This window comes from Pezoporus wallicus, unplaced genomic scaffold (assembly GCF_028554395.1).
Source record: "Pezoporus wallicus isolate ANWC-B61680 ecotype Strahan unplaced genomic scaffold, APGP_CSIRO_Pwel_v1 scaffold_6885, whole genome shotgun sequence".
NCBI classification, from domain to species: Eukaryota; Metazoa; Chordata; class Aves; order Psittaciformes; family Psittacidae; genus Pezoporus; species Pezoporus wallicus.
Window position 1 is genome coordinate 2,265,958 of NW_026638858.1, and position 25,677 is coordinate 2,291,634.

At 41.7% G+C, this 25,677-nt stretch overlaps 1 protein-coding gene across 13 annotated transcripts in view; it reads right to left on the reverse strand.

Moving 5' to 3' along the window:
- Positions 1-25,677, reverse strand: part of BRSK2 (BR serine/threonine kinase 2) — a 325,977-nt gene that overhangs the window by 88,658 nt on the left and 211,642 nt on the right. For 12 of the 13 annotated variants that reach the window (XM_057412868.1, XM_057412864.1, XM_057412866.1 and 9 more), the window contains exons 3-4: positions 20,957-21,042; positions 6,838-6,978 (exon numbers count right to left, since the gene is read on the reverse strand). In XM_057412868.1, coding sequence (XP_057268851.1) covers positions 6,838-6,978; positions 20,957-21,042 — 227 coding nt within the window. Of the gene's footprint in view, positions 1-6,837; positions 6,979-20,956; positions 21,043-22,230; positions 22,516-25,677 lie in introns of those variants that run through there. The other variant, XM_057412869.1, reaches the window with a different exon arrangement.

A 25,677-nucleotide genomic window follows, 5' to 3' on the forward strand; every position in this document is an offset into this window, starting at 1 on the left:
AATAAACCCAAGAAAAATTATGAACTCTTCACTATAGCCCAATGAGCAGAGAGGAGAGTGTGGACTCTGTCAAGAATTTTAGATACATGCCCATTCATGCATTGCTGATTGGGCCTTGAAATACAGGAACTGTCATATGGCAGTTTTGCATCTCTCTGATCCTTCTTCACCCCTCTTTCAACACAGACCCTAGTGCCTGGTATGGATGGTTAGCATAGGAATTTCAGGGCACCCTGAGTACTTTTTCGGTGTTCTAGCAGCACTCCTCTCAGAGGTCAGGGTGGCAGATGGATGAGGCAGTGCTTCCACACGAGTGTGTGAACGAAAATTTTCTTCTAGCTGGAATGTTTCTCTGCTATCCATCTTTGGACCACTCTGCATTTGCCAAAGCAGCAACCTGGGGATAGAAGTCAGGCCAGGAGTCTGTACCACAGTGGCAGAACCAGCATCACTGCCACTGAGAATGAGACTTCCTCTCTGCATTTGCATTTCCCATCTTTGTATTGCCAGCTTTTCAAATGCCAGAAGGAAGAGAGAAGAACATGTGGGAATAAGGAAGGCTTGTTATAATCTACCTAAGAGCCCAGCAGCCCGGACAGCCTCATGCATTCATATTTGGAAAGAATTATTTTGTGCCAAAATGAAACAAAACAAAACAAAAATCCCACTCTATGTGGTAATTACTTGGCATTAATGGAACATTGCAGAGTAAATGCATTTAATTTGGTCCCATTTCAGCTGATCTCCCTGGCTCTCCATGTCTTACATGACCGCATCAACCCTCTCTCTGCAGGTGAACAGAGGACTCGTTACCCTTTCCTTGTTCGAAAGGCTCTAAAGCTATAGGGCTTTATCACATGGCTGGAAAATCAGAAGATAAAAAAGCAGCCTCTTTATTGACAAACATGGCAAAATCTCCTTTTCAGCCCTGCATATGCTGAGAAAGAATATGAAGGAGAAATGCAGCACTGCAGAAGCCAGTGTAACCCTGATCCAGGGTGGCCACAGACTACTAGAGCTTCTCAACAAAGAAAATGGAGCAAGAAGTTAGCGCCAGGACCCCGCGTACAGTAGGTTTTTGAAGGGAGAGCGTATGAATGAAAGGGAGCCATTAAACAAGCCATGACAGGGGAGGCACACACAGTCAGACTCTCTGAAAAGTCCCTCTTTGACAGATTACAACAAAGGTTTTACAATTCCCTTCCAAGCACAAGGTGCATAGAGAGGTCATGGAAATGGGCCCAGTTCGTGGAGATGGTACACAGAAAATGAAACGCGCACATATGCATTAACATGTTCCATCTTTCCACTTACACATTGGCCATGCTTGGTTTCTGCCTGCTCCCAGTGATGCTGTTCAGACAGCTTCTCTAGCTCCCTCCACTGACTTTCTAGTCCATCCGCCTGCTCTGAGAATATCCCTGTATCTGTACTGCAGGCAACTGCAAGAGAAGTAAAACACTCTCTCCCTGTCACCCAGGGTTGGCAGATTTCTGGTGTAGGGACAGACTGCAGATTTTGGATTCAAAGGAGCTATGTCACCTGGCACAATGAAATAACTCATTATTTTAAAGTGATTTTTGAGCTGAAACTTTCCTATCAGTTTCTATGACAAGTCATTATAGGTCATAGATTTCTAACCCAAGAAACCTCCTAACTGGAGTGGTTGCAGGTTGTCTGTACTAATCAAATTGTTGGCTACTTTGCAAATGCTTTTCTTACTGACCCCAAACTCCCAGAAGGGCCAGACCACAGAATAATAGCTCTGCAATTTGCCTCTTAAAAGTGCCTGATGTGATGCAAATAATTTATCGGTAATAATTAACAGTATGAGAAGCAACGTTTTCAATTTTCATGAGCAGAAATGCCTTTCACCTTATTTTTTCTTGCTTCTGCAAACCAGATCCGAACATGTAACTTTTATCTACCTACAGAAGAATCTTTGTTTCGAGCTATGGTTGCTATGCTCAAATTTAGTAAGTTTTCACAGAATTCTGCAGAACAAGTAAATATAGTTATAGCTAGGAAAAACGACAACACCTATAAACATAACAGGAGACCTGGAGAAGAGTTTGTATGCCCAACACCTTGCTCGCTTTTAAATGACTATTTTCATGGATCTATGAAAATATATTGCTTCTCCCTACTGACTTCACCTCAAAACGTATATTCACTATTTCAAAGCCAGAACAGGCTGTCAGTTCTGATCACCAATACTGTCCTCGCCAGAGAATGTTACCTGGTTATGCTTACGATATGACTATGCCATTTCTGAGTTTCCAGTGGTTTACATAAAAAAGTAAACTTACAAAAATCCATTCTAGCTGAGCTGGTAACTCTGCCATTGGCATTCCAGCTGCTGTAGTTGATGGGTTTTTTCCGGTTCCCTGTACAAGGGGAATCTGAAAATTCCTCACTGCTTTAGAGTGCGTCTCAATCACAGAACTGAAAGTCCTGGATTCAGGCAATGATTGGTGAATCTCAGCTCTGAACAGGGGAAAAAGGTACCTTTCTCCCTTCTGATGGCATGAAAAAGAACTTGAAAACCTAAAGACTCAAGGGCCAGAAAATAACCAACCAGAAGCCAACCTTGTTAAATTCCACAATTTCTAGAACAGTTTGACATTTGGAGGCCTTAAATCCTGATTTCAAAGTGTCCAGCTGCTGCAGTCTGAAGTGTCTGACAGACCATCCCTGCAGAATACCATAGCACACTCCTTATAAATGAAGCAAACAAGGCAGAGCAGGAGTTATGAGGAGGGTGGCACTATCTGACAGAATGCCATGGCACCTGGCATTCTTCAGCTTTCTCTTTTTCTTGAAGACACACCAGATTTTCCCCCCAAAGTGTGCTTCCTTTACTGACAGTGCTATGCAGCTTCTGCCTGCAGGAATATACCAGAGATTTTGGCACTACTGCTGTGAAATCTTGAAGCATTATTTTATAAGTAGACTGTCCCCCACCTGCACTGATGGGAAAAACACAAGGCAAAGTCAGACAAAGCTCTTATTCATTGTCTCAGCCCTCTAAGTCACACACCCCCATGCCTACGCATGCACATACAGACGCACTTCAGCAAGAGCCTTGTGCGTACTCAAGCAAGCACAGCTCCAGGCAATGAAAGGAGAAAGGGCCCTGATAATTGTCATTTATCAATATTCATAAAGAACCTGCCTTAACCCCTCTTGTGCATGCTTTGGAAAAAAAAAAAAACACAAACCCACAAAATGAACCGCAACCAAAATAAAAATAAAATGAAATAATCATCTCGCTGCTCATTACCGCAGGGGATTTCCTCTCCGTGTCACCAGTGCCCTGCACAGTAATTGGCATTATCTGTTATCTCTGAAGCCATAATAAGGTTTGCCATGGGGCATTTTCTGTAATCATATTTTTATTTGTCAGCTTGTGAGATACAGACACCAAATAAGAGCTTGACCAAAGCAAAAACCCAACACACACATAAAATGTGCTGGCCGCCAATCCCAGCTCCTGCAGGTGATGTCACGCCCAGCCAATGAGGCGCCCGCCAGCTCCCCTCGCAAGGCTCAACCCTCACTTGGTGCTGCAGCATTCCCTCGCTCCCAAGAAAAGAGACTTCCTCAGAGAAGCAAGGATCTGCGACCTACCCCAATACGTGCTCCTACATTGTTTCCGACAGAAACTCAGTCCGCATTGAATTAGCTGAGAGGTCTCCCACCGTATGGAGGCACGATACGCAAAAGGAACTGTTAATTTGGGGAACCCAGCTGAGACATCTTAAAGGCCTTGAATTTAGGACAGCAGACATGCAGCATTAGGTAAACAGCAGCTTAGGAAAAAAACATCAGTTCTGTCCAAAGAAAACTTCCCAGGCTAGGATGGTCTTACACTGATGTCCAGGGAACCCCAGGTTCCTCTGCCATCTCTTGCACCACCTCTGAGCGTGTCTGCTCTGGGCACTGCAGCATGGTGCAGAGCCCTCAGAGCTAGTATAGAAGAAGAGCTGGAACCAGAAGCAATAATGCTGCATCACTGATCTAACTGCTTGGCTTGCCAGCTCAGGGCAAGCAGCAAGGTAACACAGATACACTTTGCAGGATCCCATAAATACCTCTGGCATGGTGCTGTCCGTTTGCATTCATGGTTGTCTGTGGGTCCCTATCATGGCACAATGTTCTGTTTACAGAAAAGTCCTTAGAAAACCCTACAGTAGGTTACCTATAAGCTTTCCCCGTGGCCAACCTGTACCACAAAACCCCATAAGTGACTCCAACTTCGAGTGAGGTACATCAAATATTCCCCCACTGTTTCTGTTAAATAAAGAACAGAAAACTCAAATTTTTTCAAACCAACACACAGACTCAAGCTCCAACCTATTCTGCTTCCTTTTTCCTGAACTGCTTTTTTGAAAACACCTCTCAGACACAGGGGATCCCCACACACAATAGCAGTAGAAGCCTTTTACTGACGGGAGGATTAGGGAATCCTTTTTGATTCTTTGATCTGGGAATCCTGGTGCATCAAAACATTTTCAGCAGTGAAAGTCGAATGTGGTTACATACGGCTGTGAAAGTAAGCCAGAGATATTTCACAGTGTTTTGGGAGGTACAGGAAGAAGATGGGACAATAATATGGGGCTGGGGACACCAGGCTATCAATCTATTCTGCCAGTAGGTTAGAGGCACCCACACTTAGTCATTAACCAAAACAGAAGCCTTCATTTTTCAGCGTGGTCATAACTGGATAACCCGGCTGATGAGATGATTTGTCATTTCTCTGCCCCACGACAGGACAAGGTCAGGCTTCATTGCTTAGGAAAGCACATTAACTTTTATACTCACACACATGCACATACATATATTTATGCATGTTCTGATTTTCAAAAAAGGTTTAATGATGACTGTCCAGAATGCAACACAGAGTTAATAACACATACCACCTTGAGTGACCTGGCGGGAGGGAAAGCTTATGATTTACTGCTAACTTACTCAGCACTAGATGCTAGTCCAGTGGGAGCTGGCAAGGAGACAGGGGACTTACTCCTAAACAAGGCTACTGCCCACAATCCAGTATGTTGAACAGAGGAAAATGGATTCCTCAAGAGAGGCATACACTCTGCCTTGGAAATTCCACATATCGTTAAACCTGCAGAAGTGCTTGTCTGTCTGACAGCCTCACCATTATCCTCACTCAGTTTATTAAAGCCTGTCATATCAAGAGGTATCCATCACAAGCCCAAAGGACTAGAATGCATGGGTACACATGCATGCTTTTGCAGAAAATTCTATCCCAGTGGAGTTTCATATTTCTATGGAATATTCATTGGGAAGAGCAAATAATTTCAGTTGCACTTCAACATTTTTGAGTCTTCTTGGACTGGGTCTCTAAGTGTTAAGCCAAGTAGGGAACAAAACATGTATGTATGTATGCAATCCACCAGCAGTTTCACTGCCCGGAGTGCATAAAAAATAACAGCTGTACAACCTACCAAGGATTATGCTGATTATAAGAAGGTCTTCTCACTCAATACAGCTGATTAGCAGGGAGGAAAATTGTGGAATTTGCAGAATAAAACTTGTCAGAGGTCTCTGCCAACAGAAAAAACTTAGATACTCTAGTTATCGTGTGCAACCTGTTCTCTCTGGGAATTTCTATGACTACTGTAACCCTGCCAGTGTCAGGCAGGCATTGTCCTCAGGATCTTTTTTACCCAGATCCACCACCTTTGAACTGCCTCTCCTGCTAACATTATGCTCTCTTTAATATATCCTTCATAAAGGTTCTAATCTCCCTTTCTATTTATTAGAAATATACGCGCTTTCGTATTAGTATTTCCTGTTGAAATGATCCAGAGATGTAGAGGGAGAGAGCTGGAAAAGCAAGGTAAATATTTAGGCATCTGTTTTTATGGTGGCCATTTATGCCATGGGTGTCTGGTTTGTGACTTCTCAGCACAAAACTAGGGGTACAGAAAAATCACTGTATGGTTACTGCTACCACAGTATCTATCAGTGGCCTTCCACCTCCCACCACAGATGGGGTGTCTAAGGCTGCCTGTGGTTATGGAGAAGCAGACACACAGACACAATGTTAATGGTGTCCCCCAGCCAATCTAACTGTGAGGAGCTACATTTCTGAGAAATAAGCAGTCACTTACGGGTCAGCAGCTATGTAGAAACTCTTCTGCTCAGACTGATTATAACAACTTGACTTCAATATAATTTAAGTTACTTAAATGCTGAAAATGAAGGAGAAACTCGTCCAATTTAAAACACCACCTGAAAGCACAGGTTAAACCACACTTGGTGGTTAAATCATATCATGGAGGAGCAACAGCAATCAGATCAATGAAATTCTTCCATACTGGAAACGAAATTAAAGGCAACAGTGACTCAAATGCCCAGAAGGGACTCAGTGAAGGTTGCCAAGAGCCAGCAGGTTTCCAAAAACTGAAGGAAGCCATAAAATTACTTTGCTGTATTTGTAATTGTCCCAGGTTTCTTCAGGGATTCATTTTGATACAGTGTAAGTAATTCTTAGTTATTGGCAAGTGCCCCAAGAATGATGGAAATTAAATTGTTTTTCCTTTGTGGTTTTGGCTTTCCTGGTTAAAGCAGTCCTTGTGAATGAATTCTCCTCTGGTGAGAAATGACGGACGAACTTCCCCATGAACAGTTTATCTGTGACTGGCACCCTGTCTCACAGATGGCCAAGAATTAAAACATACATCAGCTCTTTACACAATGCTTTTAACATCAGTTACTTAATAGTAAGCAAAAGTATCAAGAAATAAGATTTGTTTATTCTGTGCTTTTATGTAACAGGCAATTCCTGTTAGAAATGGCTCTACTCACCATATTGAATGACTATGGCAGAAGTCTAAAGCAGAGATGATTTGTCGGAAGAACTTCCTGGCTTCTTTTGGTGTCAATCTTCCCTTTTTTACGAGATAGTCAAAGAGCTCCCCACCTGACACATGTTCTAGCACCAAATACCTAGAAAATGACAAAGCCAGGATTTTGTAAGCATATTATCATACAAACCTGCTCACATTCACGCAGTACATACAAACACCTCCATTTACATGAGGTCAAGGAGAATACTTCTGGGAAGACCAGACGAAAAGGATCAGAATTTTAAAATCAGGAGTGATTAATATCCTTAACAGAGATTCTGCAAACTTAGACATGCCACTGCTGGACTCAGTACTCAATATAACAGTGAAAGAAAATCTGTAAGCCAAAGATGACTCAAAAGACCAGGAGGGGAAGAAGAGAACAATCAGATCTCAGATTTCACAGCAGCTTTTAAAGCTATGGTGGAGTAAAACTGTACTAGGAAGCCTCAGGTCCCTTAACCAACTTGACAGTTCCTGTATAAAACAGCTGTGTCGAAACTGTACTCACATACTGTTTTGCCTTGGACACCTGAGAACCAGACAGATGTCTACAAACTAAAGGGAATTAAAAATGGCTAATAATTTAAAATACAAAATAATGAATTGATATAATTATACCAATTATGAAAATAAGAAATTGAATTATGAAAAACAGATAAAACCCCCCTACATGTGTGCAGCCTATTTGAGGGCCTCAGCTTCTGCTACTTAACAGCAGTGATTTGGTGAAGTAGTTGCCCTCCTTTGGAGCTCACATGAAAAATGCGACACCGAGTGAATAAAAGTGGCACAACAAGGATCTAGGAGCAACAGAATAAACCCCAGACCTTGCACATGGCTCTTGGCAGTCATAGAGAGAAGAGTGAAATCTTCTGGAAGGAAAGGACTTGCCATGGAGGGATCATCTTGTTGTAAGTAGTTGTAAATAGGGGCAATGAAAAGCAGCCAAGCAGAGGAAAACTTAGTGTAAATCTCTGGAAATGTTGCCTAATGGTAGGAATGAAATAATTTCCCCAGGGAATTGGCAGGAACACCATCAACTGAAGCATTTAAAAATAAACCAGATGTAATATGGACTAACAATAGACTTTTATTGGCAAGAGGATTGCTTGAAACTTCCATGGACCTTTTCCATCTCTGCTGTGATTTTATGCTCTTCTGTCTCCTCGCTTGTTTGCCCAGCATATGCTATTCTAATACAGAATGAAGTGCAGTAACATTATTTATTCAGTCTGAAATGAGAAGTGTAAACAACAAATTATTTTTACTGAAAAAAAAAAAGTACTTCGGCTCAGTTAGCTGGTTTAAACCCTGTAAGAGAGGCAGAATCCTGTACTCCCTCACTGCCTAACTCCTTTGAAGTGAGTTTCAGGGTTGTACAACAAGGCATGTAATCTGAAAGGTTGTTTCTGTAAAACAGAAATGCAAGGCTGAATAGGGCATTCAAAACTTTGGCAGTTTAAGAGGCATCACCAGAAAACTTGCAAACATAACTGGGTATTTTTCCAAAGTTTGAGTGTACTTCTCTGTCCCTTCCTCCCTATAGCACAGCAGACAAGGCTGAACTGTACGTGCAGTATGATCCCTATTTCTAAACACTGTGCTTTACAGCAAGCTAGTTTTACTGCCAGTATTAATCCAACTCTTCAAATTTGAGTGGACAATGAGAATAATTAATCCGGGATACTGTCTTGTCTGTACCTCAAGCAGCATAATCTTGGAGGTAATTTCTGAATTTGAAATGGAAAGAGGAGAAAATTATTATAAATTTGGGGCTTAATTGTTCCTGTTTTCAATGTTTCCAAAAAGACATAACAGTAGAAGGACTAAAAGCTTTTCTGAGGGAGGTAAAATTGGCTTAATGATAATGGCATTAGCTTTGAAGTTGCAGAAGTCGGACCCCAGCTCCTGGTCCATTATCAGCTCCTGTGCAACTTCCATGTGCCAGCTCCCAACCAGTACAAGGAGAGTGCTGACTAATAAAAGTGCAGCAGAGAATGCAGTTAGAAATGGACATTAACATTGTGTTGCCAGCTAAGTAAGTAGTACAAAAAGCACAAAAAAAGTGGACAACAAACTGGAATTATAAACTTTTGGGAATTAAAATGGCATTTTCTGCAACTTCTATCAAAACAAACAGTTATAAGAAATATGACAATACTGACCTTTTTTTTTTTTTCTTCATTAAAAGGAGTAAGAAAAAAAGAAAATTCTTGACTTGAAAATCACATTTGGAATAGGTGCGTTATCTTCTCTCCAAGAAGAGATGAGTAGATACCAGACTGTCTACTGAGTACACCTTGGTAATTTGGAGATCTCCATTTATCTGCATTACATTTGTTTGAGCAAGACATTGAACTGCTTAGAAGAAAGCTGACATGCACTAGCCATGGGCAATGGGGTGTTCACATTTTCAAGTTCAAATCCTTACTTTTCAAGCCTTGGCTAATAGTCTGGTTAGAGGGTTTGCTCTATAATTCATTCTTCCTCTCATACTAGAGACAGATCTGGCTAACTATCCCGTATGGCAGACCCAAGACTGGCACAGAATCAATCCTAAATTTCTCCTTGACAGCTCCCTCTTTCACTGAAGCTGGATACAGCAGTGCATCTTGCTCCCTAAAATTCAAACTGCTAGCTGTTTTCTTTTTCTATGAGGTATTTTACAAAGATGACTGCAGTTACAGGCATACAGAACACCCTCCACACTGGTTTCAAATGCACAGTTTTGGAAAATCACAGACCCAGCATTTCTGTCACCCACAGCAGGAACTACAAAGCAATTTATTTTCATCAACTTCATCTTATTAAAAACACTCAACAAAAATGCACTGACACGTTGTATGAAAAATAAAACAAATTGAAAGACAGGGAGCATTTACAAGGTTATTCATTTTTGCTTGCCACCTAGAAGCACCAGATATAATAATGGAAATGAACAGGGGAGAACATTTGAAAAAGATTTGTGTCTCTGACAAGTCAAGGGACAGAGAGAAGCACAGCAACGTATTCTGATATGACAAAAGCCCCCAGCGTGACAGGAGTGAGAAGGTCAACAAACATATTCCCCAGGGGTAACGTGCAAGAAATAAATGCTGCAGGGATCATGCCACAAGTACTACATGGTTATGCTGCAGCTAGGATTTCTGAATTTGGATTTACAGCTGGTCACCCACCAACCCTATTCCCTCCAGTATGATGCAGGGGTCTTTTAGGATAGCCCCCAACTAGGAGATTTTTGGTAAAACAAGGGCATAATTCAGCACCTGCCTCCATCTCTGTGCAAGCCAATGCTTTGCTGGCGCATTACATGGCACAGTGGTAGTACACATGTTATTTCCAAACAGGCCAACAAGAAGGGTTTAAAAATTTCCAAGTGTTGCATCAGTTCTGTCACTGTATGGCTTACACAATCCCCTGTAAATGCTGTATACTTGTATCTATCCATCTGTCTGTGTGTATGTGTGTGTGTGTGAGTGCCTGAATGACTCCATAAAGGAAGAGAACACGCATTCTGAAAAGCTAATCAGGAAAAGCAAATAAAGAGCATTATTCCAGAGGCTAGAAAATAAGACATACAGAAGCCACGTATTTCCTAAATCTGTGGCACAGAAGAGAATTCTGATCTCCTGAGTCCACATAAGCATCTAAAATCCTTTACTTTAGCAAAGCCCTATAGGACTGGAAATATGCCAGTACCAGCTCTTGGAGGATCCGTGAGAAAGTAAATAACACATAGCCTGTAGGGTAGAAAACCATTAAGCGGTGTTACCTCAAGTTTCCCCTTCCCTTTTATCTTCCTCAGATATGACAGGTTCTCACCTCACCCTGGTACTACTTTTCCCATTTATTCTAAGCAAGTGAGCAAATTCTAGAAATCACAGACCAATAAGCAGAACTAGTCTCCTATTACATTTGGAGATGAAAGTAACTTACTGGTGAATGAAGCTTTTTTTTTTAAAACCCTGTCTACTTAAGATTGACAGCATCAGTCTTCCCACTGTAAAAATGTAGGAAACCCTGCCCTGTAATAGTCATTGCAAGGAGGTTCAAGGAAAGGAAAGACCCAGCCTCTGGCTGGCAGCATGCACACTACCTGCAATACAGAGAGGAGCTATATTAGGACAAAAGGATCTGTAAGAGCACTTAGCTCTCACATCTTGGAAGCTCTGGATACACACCAGATCTTACAATCATCACATTTCACATGAGAGAAGTGTTGCAAGTATTAACCTCCTGATCTTTACTGATAGGCATATGTGAAGCAAAGTGATTTGCCCAGTAAATCAATATCAGAGCTGGGATTAGCACCTGTGGCCCCTTGCACATTCTACACCATGCTGTCCCCACCACCAATTTCCTCTCTGCCTGCTAGGGCAACTGGGAAAGCAAGAAAACATCAGGCTTCTGTAACTCAGTATGAAGCCAAGTGCAAGTGGTGTTAAAAATGAATTCTTCATTACTTGTTTTCCTCACTAGATACATACTTTAAGAAGTTGCAAAAATCGTTCAGGCCATTACTTGCTTTCATAAAGGCACCAAAGCCCATGTCTTGTGTGATATCTCATGTCCCTGCTATAAGCCAAGACATGAAACTAAAATTCTCTGGTTAAGTTTCAGAGCTTGAAGTAGACAAGACTTTGGTCTTTAAGAAGTCATATGCTTAACAGAAGAATAACTTCATCTTGTGTTGAAGGAGCACAGAGATTGTGTGCAGCACCATCCTATCTATTCCCTTTGCCACTTTTCCATCTGCATCTCATCATTACTATCTCCCCAGAAAAAAAAAAAAAATTAAAAAATATATAAAATAAATATGTAATAAAAAAGCTCTAATAAGTTCCTAACCTCAAATGACCCACTACGTACCCTATCAGAGATGTGCATGAAGCTTATGAAAGCAAGCTTAGAATAATCCTAAACTCTTTTCTTTCTCTTTATTTTTTTTTTCCATTTTATTTTCTCTTTCAGGATCCAAACCAATAAAGAAGTAATAATGAAAACTAAGCAATATGGCAAAGGAGGGATGATTCCTGCATGTGAAAGAAAGGAGTAGCCAAGAGGAATGTGGAGAAATGTGGTCTTAAAACACCTTTGTGCCACTCAGATTCTGACTATACCAGGAACCAGCACAGAATCCAGAGCCCTCTAATGCTCAGTAGCTTCCCCATAGTGGACTGTGGCTTGTTCTGTAGCTTAGACTGGAAATGTAACAAAAAAGCACTGTGCCTCTCTTCCTCATTATTCCAACTTGCCTATATTCTGGGGATCACAAGATGTGACAGCCCATCAATTTCATATCATTCCTTTATCCTTCAAGTCATTTCAGTCTTTTTTCAAGAGTCTACTGCATGTCAGTAGAACCCCTGTAAACACAGAGGGTGGTCCAATTCCCCCTATATCAAGAAATATCTGATGATCAGCAATTTTGTCTGTATTCACCCTGTCTTTTGATTGTATCCAAATACACTAACTGATTGACAGGGCTGTGAAGATTTATGATGCCACTACCAGAAGTTAAAAAAAAAAGCTGTGACTTTTTCCTCAAAACACACACAAAACCCTTGCAACATTTAGACACTCAGATAAAAAAATCAGTAGTTTTCTTCCTTTTCTCCTGAATAAATGCATTGTTTTTCACTCTAACGTCTTTGGTTGTCCTACCATCAGCTCAAACACAATAAGTCTAAACCAGAACTCTTAGCCTCTCCACTCGATTCCACTTTTTCCTTTTCTACCCCTAAGGACAACACTGCTTGTTTGATTATGATCCAGGTTTGTATTGTGGGTTTTCCTAACCACTCACACGGCTAAAATTTCATGCCTAAGTTTAGCTAGATATCTTTTATCTAAAGTAATCCACCACAGTCTCTTTCACTTTGATAAACACATTTTTGCTCCAGTGCTGGCAACTCAAAGTAGATCTCAGATCACCACTGCAATACAATTTTCTTAGCTTCTACCTTAACCATTCCTTCCACGCCCCCACTGTCTCCTTTCTATTTATACTATATCTAACATGAACTAGCTGCCTTAATTTCTAGATACCTTGAGGGCCCTTCTGTAACCAACCCAGGAACTCTTCTTTGGCCTTTAAAGTTGGCTTCTGTCTCTGACCAGTCTCCCAAGTCAGGTTCCACCATTCACTTGTTAAATATCCAGGCAAACAAATCTGTGCTCCCCCAACACTCCTCCTCCCCCTCCCCGCCATACTTGGAAGAGCATCACTGCTAGTGACAGAACTACAGCATAATTTTTCTTCAGCTTCTGCCTGAAGACTGTTCTCTGCTGTGATGCTTGACAACAGCTTGGACTTCCCCATCACTGGGTTTCCAACAGTTGCTTTCTGGTTTGGGTTGTAAACCGACTAGGGCATAGACCCTGCTTCTGTACCACTCTTGTCAAGTGCCAGCACAGCAAGGTCTTCTCCATGACCAGATTGCCTTTGTGCTACAATACTATGAAGATATCACTTAAAACAGCAAAAAGACACTTTTGGTGATGATTTCCCCTTCCTGTCTGGGGGACTATGCTACAGCTTATTAAAGGGTGCCTTTGCCCAAGCCCTAGAAAGCTTAGAGGAATAATTCACAGAGCTCTCATTAAGGCATGGCAGCTACATGCAACCTCCAAATCAGGACTGTAACAAAAGTAACAGGATGGCTCTGAGCAATACCTAGGAAAATACTGTTTAAGAAAGACTAGCTGGCACAGACAACACCAGGAGCATGCATTATCAAATATTTATGGAAAATAAGAACCTCCCCCCAAAATAAAAAATCAAGAAAAAAACCCAAACAGACACACCGGTTATGATCTGTTAAGAACAAGAAACTGTCTTTCAGTCATTAGCAAGAACGGTGTGAAATACTAAAGTTCTTGCTAGATGGGATTGCCCACAGCAGCCCATCACTATACATTCTAGTGTGGGTATGCAGCCCCTGTTTTCTCAGCCTTATAGATGAAGACCGTTTATGAGACATTCACAGCTACACAAATTAGATCCTCTGGGGCCATAAAAATGTATTTATTACTATAAAAACATTTAGTGGATAGAGATCTTTAGATGAGTTTATACTGAAACATAAAGTATTTCAGGTAAGTATTATAAATAAAAAATAAGGGTAACAAGAAATGCTCTCTGGTGCTCTAGGAATGGTAGTCAATTCATACAGCTTGTTTTGGAATTGCTTTCTATCAAGGAACCAGTTAATAATCCATATTTTACCTTACTTAAACCTAAACAAGTAGGCTGGCTTTCTACATAAGTCTGAGTGTACCACTGGTACCATCACACACTGCTGGGTGATATTCTAGGGATTTTACTATGCCAGACTGGATATTCATGTAGCACTGGCTAGCTTTTAAGATGCACAACTTCAGGTTCCAGCAAGATGTAAAACTCTGGTGCAATTATATAGAAAGAGATACACACAAAGACAAGAAAAATCAGGAGAATTCTTGCTTGCTTCCTCTGTGCTCAAAGTTTACTGTTTTGTGATGCCTACAGGTGAGACATTTCATGCCACAAGACTTGGGGCAGCCATTTGTGCCTGCCACCAGTCTTGCTGAACTCTGAACCATCTCACACTAACCTATGATCCCCAGCAGATCATACATGAGAAACTAGCTACTCCTTTTGACCAATTCAGCAAATAGCTAGAAAACGCATTACATTTCAAAGCTCTGGCGAATCAGCAAGGGAAATGTCTGGAACAGCAGACTGCCAAAATAAAGCCTCCAGAAGAAAAAAGTCCTGGCCATTCCACTTCCGTGCTACCACCCTATTTACAAAATGTCCTTCCATATATATCTATGACGGCACATACATGTAGTAGGTGGAGGTTAAAAGCTGCCCAGCACTGACTGACATGTTGTAGTTCTGTGATGGTTTTTTCACTGCACTGTTTTCTATTGATTAAATAATCTCTATCAGATATTAAGCCCCTCGTTATCGGTGCAGCCTATAAATTATTCATAAGTTATATAAATTCTTGTGGCGGGCATGAATTTTTAAACCTTAATTTGGCACCAGGCCAGAAACTCTATTTATTTATTTATTTATTAGTTTTCCTTGCCTGCGAGAAAGTGTGCATGTGTTAGATTTTTCTTTCCCAAAAGACAATTTTAACTCTAGTCTCCATTGTTTGAATGGAGATTGTATTTGATTGCTTATTATGTTTGGACATGAACAGGTTGGGGATTTGGGGAAAAGCAAGGTAGCAAGAGATCATGCTGTTGTACTCTGTACCTTTGATTTATTGAGGATGAAAGGTGTTTTGAGCAGTGTCTTCACGGTGTGTAGTCATGAATGCCACGGTGCTACAACAGCCATCCTACTTGGGCACATGATATGGAATGAACCCAGCCAGAGGGATCCTCAGTACAGGACATGCAGAGCTGAGACAAAGCCTATTAGCTCACTGCTGCAATTCTGCTAGTGACCATGTATTTTTGGGTTTTATTCTTCAGAGCTAAGTGGCCTTTCCTTTAGCAACTAGGGCCCAGGCACACAGCACTGCCTACTGAAGGCTGAAAGAGAAATATACTGTGGCTCTGGAGCTACATCTCCCCTTTGCCTATGCTCACATCACAGAACTGCCCTATGGGCCTGTTTTCTCCCAAGACCAGCATCATGGCCTGGATGGCATGCAAGTGCACATGTCAGGCAGTGAGCAGAAGATATAGTCAGGCTTTTGTGTAGGGCTTATTAAGATGGTGTTGCACAGGGAGTAGTATTACTCATCACCACCACCTCTGTGCAAGCCCTCCTTTGTGCCAGACTGGCATCCCTCCTGCAAGCGGCGACACCTGTCCTTGGTGCAGCATCCCATCCCCTTCTGCTGGCCTCTAGCCAGCTCCTTGTCTCCAGTACCATCCTGTACTCGAATCCTCATGTGTGCTAGCCCCACTCCTACAGCTCACTGGCTTCCCTTCTGCTGCACACACTTGCAAGTCATGACAGTACTAAACCAAGTCAACAGCAGTCAAAAAGGGGCCAAAGTAGCTGATTATTTCTCTTCATTCTCATCAAGGCTCAGGTGGAACATCATTTTGGTTTTCAATCCTATTCTATTTTCTTTTCCTGTATCCACAACATCTAACACCCCATAAGCACACAACCAAGAAGCATACCTACTATGAAAGTAACTTTCAGCACTGAGCTCTTTCTGAACCCTCCTTCTGCCTTCAGACAGGTTTCCCCACAGATGGATCAAATGTCAAAGTCCTGGGACACCAACAACAGAATATAATCACAGAATTATAGAATCATAGAATAGTTAGGGTTGGAAAGGACCTTCAGATCATCTAGTTCCAACCCCCCCTGCCATGGGCAGGGACACCCCACACTAAACCACGTCACCCAAGGCTCTGTCCAACCAGACCCTGAACACCGCTAGGGATGAAGCATTCACAACTTCTCTGGGCAGCCCATTCCAGTGCCTCACCACCCTTACAGTAAAGAACTTCTTCCTTATATCCAATCTAAACTTCCCCTGTTTAAGTTTTAACCAGCTACCCCTTGTCCTATCACTATAGTCCCTAAAGAAGAGTCCCTGCCCAGCATCCTTATAAGCCCCCTTCAGATACTGGAAGGCTGCTATGAGGTCTCCACACAGCCAGTATAATAACCAGTAAGAAGAACCCTTCTTTCTCTTTCTCACATCCTCTAGAACCTCACAGTTAGTTTTCAACAAAACCAAAGAGAATTACAGGAAAACTCTGCAGGAGAGGAGTGACAGCATCAATTCTTATGCAGACAACACCAGAGTTGTAAGTCTTTAACTCCTGCTGTCAGCTGATTCTGTAGAAGCCAGAAACGTGAGCTGTGTACACGCAGGAGGACATTTTAATTTTGTTATCTGGCTCATTGGGAAGCACCTTCACCTCTGAAAACAGGAGATGGTGTGTTGTGTACATTGCAATGAGGCTTGGGCACTTGACCAGTGATAGCACTGTACTACTAAATGATGAGAAAGGGACTTGGAAGAAGAGCTTATGTATGCATGGCACATTTCAGAGAAAAACAGTCTGATGTACACTTGCTCTCTCAAAACAGACTCTGGTTTAAAATGCTGGTCAAGTTGGACAACACAGACATTTAAAATTAACGCCACCACAAAATTTTAAGAATTGAAATCTTAAGTGTGAAGGTTTGAATACCAATTAATATAAATCTATACATACATATACAAATACCTGTATGATCCTACAAATAGAAATTTACACAAAAGGGGAAGGGAATTGAGAAATACTAATAACTCCATCTGAAAGAAAAGGGCAGGGAGTGGTCCTAAGATGTCTTCATTCTATCTCAGTTCTACTCCCTGCCAAACCCAAGACCATTTAAACCAAAAAGATAATCAAATGAGATCAAATGGATAATGCCACCCCTTTTGGGAGTTCTGCAACAAAACTGTATCAATCAGCTTTATCCCCTTTGGAAAAGGAAGGTCCATCTCCTGTGGACTATATGATGGTATTTAAGTTGACATGCTAACAGGTCCTCTAACAATAGGAAAATTGCTTTCCTAAGATCAAAAGAAAAGCTGAATTTAATGCATAGAATGCAGTAAATATACGTATCAGAGACTGAAGAGTAAAGCATAAGATTGCTTCCTAGAAAAAATACGAGACAACCACTTCACTCATGAAGGACTAGGCTTTGTGCGTTTTCTCTTGTTTAATCCTCAACAAGTCTGCTAATGAGAACTTCCTGCTCATTCACAGTGGTAGTGTTGCTAAAAGCATACGAATTCTGTCATCATCTCTAGTTGCAACACAAACTCCATCTAGGGCCAATTCAGAAAAGATCTTTCCTATACATAGCACAGAGAAAAGAGGACCATCACCCAGGTTCACACAGTTCACTTGCAATGCAGAAACCATATGACCAAAGGAGTGTTTCCACTCCCATATGCATTACAGAACACACCAAAACTTTATCAGCTTTGTTATTGCCTTGCTCATTCTCCTAGCTCATTTACAGTTCCCTAAAATTCTCGACTGACTGAACTTGGTTAGTCAAAATAACCGGTGCACACAAATTTCGGTAGTTTATCAACCATTCCCTACTATGAACCAGCAATATCAGGTCTTAAACAACTCTGGGCTTACCCCGTATCAGGCTACTTTTACTCATTCTTGATCTTTAAAATGGGAAAATGATTTCCCCTTCCTAGCTGTTTTGTCTATTAACATTATATGATGAGAGAGAGGGAGGCATAGATTGTTTATAGCTATTTCTGAATTATCTGTTACTGTGGACTCCCAATCTTGCTTGAAGGCAGTCAGTGTGATTATACAACCAATATGAAATGATTCAACTGTCAGTAACATTACTAGTTTAGCCAACTTAAGGCATATCTGAGGTGGTGTATCAGCACACATACGGAGAGCCACAGTGCAGCTGTATTTGCCTCAATGCAGCTAGAACTGTAGGACACAGTCTTAAAGTAACAACTCAAAACACTGGATAAAGAGCTGGAAGGCCTAGAGCTCATAGGTATCTCCATCTCTCTCCAACCATCTTGGTAGAGAAAACACCAAAACAAACAGAAAAAGACTGCTAGGCTAAGACACATATACTAATAGATTTTATTATTATTTTTTAAAACTCATTCCAGTGTTAAATAAACTGTGGAAAAAGTATTTGATTCATGGTTGCATTAGGAGTCTACTCAACCAAAGCCCCTTGTCACAAATTAAATCACAAACCAAAAGTCAAACATGATTTGTGAAATTAACATTTATTGAGGAAATACTCCCCAGCGCTGCATCGTGATTAGTCTCTGGCTTCTGAAATATCACCCATAATTCATGAGCTCTTCTGAAACACTGCCACTGCTGCTGAGATGGCATGGGTGATGGAAAGGTGCCACCACCAGAGAGTAATCCTTTTTTGATGCTGGTGAGAACTAGAGGGGTATTATTTGGGAAAGTATATGCATACACAGTTCTCAGCCCACACACACTTGTAATGCTTCGCCCCTCTACAGGCTCCACCTCTTAGATTTATCCAAGGCTACGTCTGTTTCTAATTTTGAACACAGAGGCTTGGCAGAAGCTCTGCATTGTGCCCTTTCTTTAAAACAGTGACTAATGAAATGAAATTAACAGCTATTGGCTCTTTCACAAAGCCAGTGTTTTTCAGCAGAAGGCTTCAGTGCCTTTGTGGACAGCTCAATCTTACAGGCAGAGGAGCAACAGCACAAAGAAGACTTAGTGATTGTTAAAGGCTAAATGGTCATTGGCAAAGCATACTTCAGAACCCATCATTTTTTAGAAGCCAGGATATATAGATACAGCTTAAAGATATGGGATACTTCCCTTTCAAGGTGATTTTCAGCAGAAAGGTATTTTCCTGCCAAGGAATGCAGCCATTTCTCAGAAATCTTGTAACACCACCCCCACTGCTCTAAGCAGTAGATATTTTTCACATGAAGCAAAATAGCCACCAGGTTATGTGGTAAAAAAACAGCTCAACTCAGCTGCTGGCTTCACAGGCATTCAGGGCAAGAAGAAAGCTTCAGCACCTCTGTAACCCATCCTCTCACTTCAATTGATGAAAATTTCTTTTGTCTTAATGTATTCATACATTTTCTCCACCACTCAAGTATCCTACATCTACCTGGAGCACATCAGCTTTTTGCTGGGCTTATGCAAGTGTGTGTTTATGTGTGTGTATATCTAAGATTACAGACATATAAATAAACAAGGATCACAAAGAAGAATATTCCTAACCAAAAGCAAGCCTGGGGCTTGTACTAACCCCCTTTAAACCAGAATACAAATGAATGTAGTCTTATAGATGGTGCCTCTCTTTTCAGTATTAATGGAGAACTTGCTGGCTGTAAAGCCTTGCTTCCCTTTGCTACCCTCCTCTCGCATGCAGAGCAGGCTGTGCTAGATCTCAGCCTCTGTCCTTAGCTGGGGCAAACTGGGCTTAATGGTGCCATGACCATTTACACCACTGAGGATACAGCACTTGAGATGTGGGTCAGCAAATGTTTGAGCCAGCCTCCACCCAGTGCCTGCACAAGCTCACTCCGGCAATAGCATTTCACCATGGATGGCAAGCTCTTCCCCAAAGGAAAATGTGGAATCCAAAAGAAATTACTGCCTGCTCTAGTAAGCTAACCCTTGGGCACAAAGGCCTCATTCTCAGAATAGGATTTCATTGCTCCAGTAACGAGAGTGGCTGAATAGTCCATGAGGGATTGTTACCTCCATTCAATACACTTTCTTTGGGTAAACAGTCATTCCTTTTTTGAGTTGTGACATTAGGGAGAGGTCACCCATGGATAGTGGTTTTTAAAAATAGTTTGTTTTCTTTTTATTACTCTCTTCTACTTGTAATAACCTGTTAAAAAGCTGAAAATAACCTGGAGTTCCCTACTGGGTTGCCCTTTTCCATTTGAAGAACATTGATTTTATTTTCCTGCTGTGGCAAGATTAATATGGCCTGTTTGTTTGACAGCAGATTCAACATATCTAGTGCCCTGTCAAGCTAAAATGACTCTGTGCATGGACAATATCCCTGTCCAGCACTGGCGATGATCTGCAAAAAAACCCCAACAACCCCTCCCGCCCTAAAAACTTATCTGTTACAGCAGAACCATCAGGAGAATTCAGCAGCCGTTAAAACCAAAAATTGTTATTGATGGGGCAAATTTAAAATACTGTTAGAGAGAACCGAGGGTTTCAATGAAAACTATCAGGCAAGGGAGGTTATCCAAATTGTCCATGGTAAGACTTAGAGTTCTGTTTTAAAATGGTTCCAGATCTTACAGGGTCAAACCTTCCTGCCCTCTTGCTGTTTGACAGAAAACACAGGTGTGTTCTCTCTCCTCCATTTTAAGTAGGAAAAGAAACAGCACGTAAGTACAGAGAAGAAAACTGAGAAAAGCTAAGGAAATAAGGAGTGTTCCTTCGTCATCCAAGTATTAGGTATCACACAGACAATAGCTGAGGGCAAAGCCCTGCTCCATTCTTTCAGAAACGTCACCAAATTCCAAAACCCTCATCTCCCTCCCTCCCTTCCCCTTTCTCTGGCAAAAGCCAGGAATACCTACAAATATTTTTTATTTTCGTAAACATCATGCAGCTTTAAAACGTGGGGGTGTTCTATCAACTTCAGGATGGCTATTTCCCTCTCCACCTGGAAGAAACAAAAAGAAATAGAATATTAGTAGCTTGGTCTTAGAATACATTAGATATTGTCACACATTTTCTTCTCATTTACCATTTTCCACTCCTTTTTATGCAGAGGATACGGCAACTTATAGCAATATATCTTACTTAGCACTCATATAATTTAAGAAAAATTCAATTTATTCAGCCTCAGCACTCCCTGCCCTGCAGAACGGAAAACAAACAAAATTTCAAGGTTGAAAGAAAGTCCCAAAATCTACCAAAGGGAATTAGCTGTAAGAGTTATAGGAGCATTAAAGGCTCTTCCTCCCTCACAACCCAAACCCAGTGACATATTCTCAAAGTACAGAAACTCTTAAGATGTCACTTAGGGCTCTCCTGACCTCCCACGGGCCCAGATGTGGCCATGCTGCATTACGTATTACATACTTAATTAATACTATACAATCCCCATCCTGAAGAACATGCAGTCTATTCAGAACAACGAGCAGAACGCAGCAGTGTGGTTTTGCAGTTGCAGAACCAAGGCACAGAAAGGGAAAGAAATGTAAGAAGTGACATAAGAAATACAAAGCAGAACAAGAAATTAAACCTGACTATTGGAGCTTGAAGCGTAAGACTGTGCTTCCTCTCAATTCCCAATCTGTCCAAACATGGCTACTTCTAAAAGCATGTCTTCAACATGGAGTTAGCAAGTTGTGACTAAGTTCCTGTAATTAGTACAAGCCCTGCTCTTCCCCAAAACTCTTACCATACTGCCGTGGTGCTTTTAACCCGAATTTACTAAGGGTACTTATTAAAGCTAGAGTCAGTGCAATTCCTCAGCTGCTAGCAAAATTGCTCTGTGCTGCCTGAAGCCGTGGTGCAACTGCTCTGATTTGACCTAAGCTAACTCAAAGGGAGTTTATGTAGCACCATGGAGGCTGTAGGCAACTGAAATACACTGTGAAAAGATGCAGCCTAAGCATTGCATAGCTGGGCATGACAAATTTTAAGGATTCCACAAAGGCAGGAAAAAGACCTACAGAAGCAAACAAGGACAACTGGGTAGAGTTTATTCCCAGCCCTTCAAGTAACTGATTGTCCTGGAACTGCTATGCTAACAAACAAAAAACCACACACAAACTACAAAACCATCCCTTAACATCTCCCCTGCAGAGATCAGATAAGTAATTAGGAACTTGCCCAAGTATACCTTTAGTTCTTGATGTCCCTTAATTTCCTGAGATACCATCTTAGACTAAGCCTGAACACAGACACCTTTTTCTGAATGCAAATGAGATACTCAGCAGGAAATTAGAAAGCAGTAGTTTTCCAGTGCTGTGCAGAGGAGGAGGATTTCCCAGTATGTTGGTTGTCATCCCAGATCTCTCCCTCTACACAACCACACAAAGCCAGCAAAAGCAACTCTTGCACCACATCACCCTTGGTCATCCTTGAATATCAGGATGAAGGAAACAGTGTTTGTACATGTGTTAATCTTATATACTTATTTGTCTCTGCTCACTGAAAAGTCAGCTGAGAGATCTACTACCACACTTGGGATCTCTGGAAATAGCTCCTTCCAAGAAGTGGGGAATGCATTTAAACACATATGTACATAGTTCAGCACTGTCGGAACTGCTGTGAATTCAGTGATACACAATGCCTGATGGTGACAGCTCTGTAGGTGTAACTTAACTCATGACCAGCACTTAGATGAAAGCCACTTATACAAACAGGAAACACAAACTAGGTGATTTCAATTGTACTTCCCAAAACCAGGGGGAGAGCTAGTTTATTCCATTTTTGTCTCCTCCTCAAGGAGACTATTCTCTTCTACAAGATACGCACTGATATTTGCAGAGGACTTGTTCAGCCCTATAGCTGAAAAAGCTGGATTTGTTTCAAGAATTAGGAAAAACAAAACAGAAGCACCCACTCAAATAACATTCTTCCAACACTACTGAGGTTCATCATCAGCACCAAGCACCACATCTAAGAAATTAGAACTACAAGAAAGTTACCTTTGGATGGGGGAGACGAGGTATTTCATGGGGAATGTGACCATTGTACTAGCTATGGTAGGGATTATCCAACCCCATTCTCCCTTCTGGGGGATACCCTGCCTGTGAAAGATGAAATTCCCTGCAGACGGGCTGTCTAACTGCACTGGCAATTCACTGCTGAAAAGTCTCTGGTGGGTGCGGTGGCAACATATGTTCAGACCAAGTGAGTGATGGATGGCATCATCCACTCAGGGTCCTGCTTGGTTACTGCCCTAAAGCATGAGAAGAGGCCATGATTTATGATGTTCACTTGGAGAAGGGGATTCAGTTACAGCACAGCATGGCCAAGTTCAAGAAGAGCAAATCAGAACAGAAAGCAAATATCTACTTACTGCCTATAGATTTACGCTAAGAACCAATTAAAAGGAAATAGCCTGAGTTACTTTACTTTCGTCACTTTAACTGTGTGAGTGTGGAAGGCTTTGTGCATATTTTTAAATTCCTGGCACCTAAATCCTGAGAGGAAACACACTTACACAGGCCTTGATTACACAGGCATGCAGAAAGCCATCTGGCCAGATGGGCCTGGCAGCATTTCACTACAATGCATTCAGTTCAGTGGTGCGTTGCACCACTCCAGCTTTCCACTGTCTGCTACCTCTTCTAGCTGTAAACTAAGGACAAAACTAATCTACTCATCTCAGTAAGATTTCATATCATCTTTCAGTGAAAAAAGAGGCTTTGTGAAGGAAAAGCATCATTACTGTACTTCTCATAGTCCAGGCCTTGGCCCCATATAGAGAAGCAACACACTAATGGCTGTATTTCAAGCACTAGAGATTCCCAGCTCCTAAACAGCAACCTAATAAAGATCAACCTCAAAAATTTTCCAGCAGTGCCCTGCCTCTTTTTTCTTCCAAAGGAAAACAACAGTTCACAAAAACGTACAACAGACCACCTTCTCAAAATTACTACTGCAGTCATTACTGTTGGCTGACTCTCCCAGATCCTATTCATTTTTTACATCCCCAAAGAGAAGCCAGACATTGATATGGGCTGGACACAGACTGTAGACCATGACAGTGATTTTACTGATGCATGGCTTAGGAAGACCCAGCAGCCACCGTGTCACTAGCAAAAGAAAGGTATCTGAACTCACTGGCAAAACGAGAGAGGTCTGAAATAGTATGCAGCTTTGCCTTCTTCTCCAGAGCACTGCCAGCCCTTGGCATGCTTTTTTTGCGCATCCCTGTGCTAGCAAGCTATGGAGTGCTCTCGAGCACAGAGCTGGCAAGGACGGGGGAATGGAGAAACCCTGCAGGGGTGTTTGCTTTAATGCAGATGCAATTATCAGAAAGCAGGCCAAACTCAGAATAGCCTGTCTAGGGAGGATCAGAGTCTGTGATAAACGAGGAAACATGGAGAAACATTTGCATAATAGTTAAAAAAGAAAGGAAAAAAAGGAAGCTTTCTCTGTCACACAAATTCCAGGTCACTTCATAGCGTCTCAACTACAGCCTGGGTTGCCTCATACCATGGTAGGTTACTGACTCTGCAGCAAAACAGTGCCTTGGAGCTGGGGGAAAGAGCTGTGAAAGGCTGTGCAGGGCAAATGGAGATACACTGCTAACTTGTAACCTTGCAGGCGCCAATTAAGAGTTTTTAAAAATCTATGCAGCAGGCTGATTTGACAGGATGCTTCAGTGATTCAGCTAATGACAAAGTGCAACATAGGGGCGACACGACCCATATTCCTTAGAGGAATAATGCAAAAGTCTGGTTCCCTCTGCTCCATCTCTACTTAACCCTTTGTCAACCCCAGAAGAAACCACATCTCTGGTTTAAGCCCACTGTGTTGGCACAGTTTTCACTGGTGACAAGCACTCTGCTCTCTCACCTTCCAACCCACAGGTATACAGGATGCCAATTCAGGTAGAAGACAAGGAGAGCAGGCTGAAGAAACCTGATAGTTTGCCTCAGAGATGGAAGAAAGTTTCCTTTTCTCTTGTTTACATTTGCTCAGTAACAATTGGGTCACCCATCACCCATGTGGTGCTGTGAGAACTTGAAAAATGAAGCCGAAAGCTGCCTTTTATCTACCAGCCTGTATTTTATCTACCAAACCTCTGTAAGCACTGTGCAACAGTCATTAATAGCAGTGTTTCCCAAAGAACAGCTACACACAAAAAGATGGAGGACAGCAGATGACATTTTCCTTGGATGCTTGAAGGTTCACCAGCAGTGCATCACAGAGCTTGCTCTCTCTCCATTGACACCAGTGTCTCCCATATTGTTCAAAACACCATTTGGAGAAGTGAGTCTGAAGCTGCAGAAGTGGACCAGGGGGCTGCAAATGTGTTGTGCTGGTTTTCCTACTCAGAGCAAAATGGTGGAGGGGAGGTGGAGGTGGGAGGTCTTCATGTGAATATCAAGCTCTCTAATGGTGACTCTACTCTGCTTTGAAGTAATTAATGAAATACTTTTCAGAACTCATGGCTGTCTCTCAGTTACTAGAATCTCAACCAGAACATGAACTCTCTCTGACTTATTATTTAGATTCAGGATGAACTTCAAAGGATGCAGAGATTTGGATACTCATCTATCTCCTCAAGCTAGAACTCCGGTTGTAAACCTTGTACCGAAGTACCTGCTTT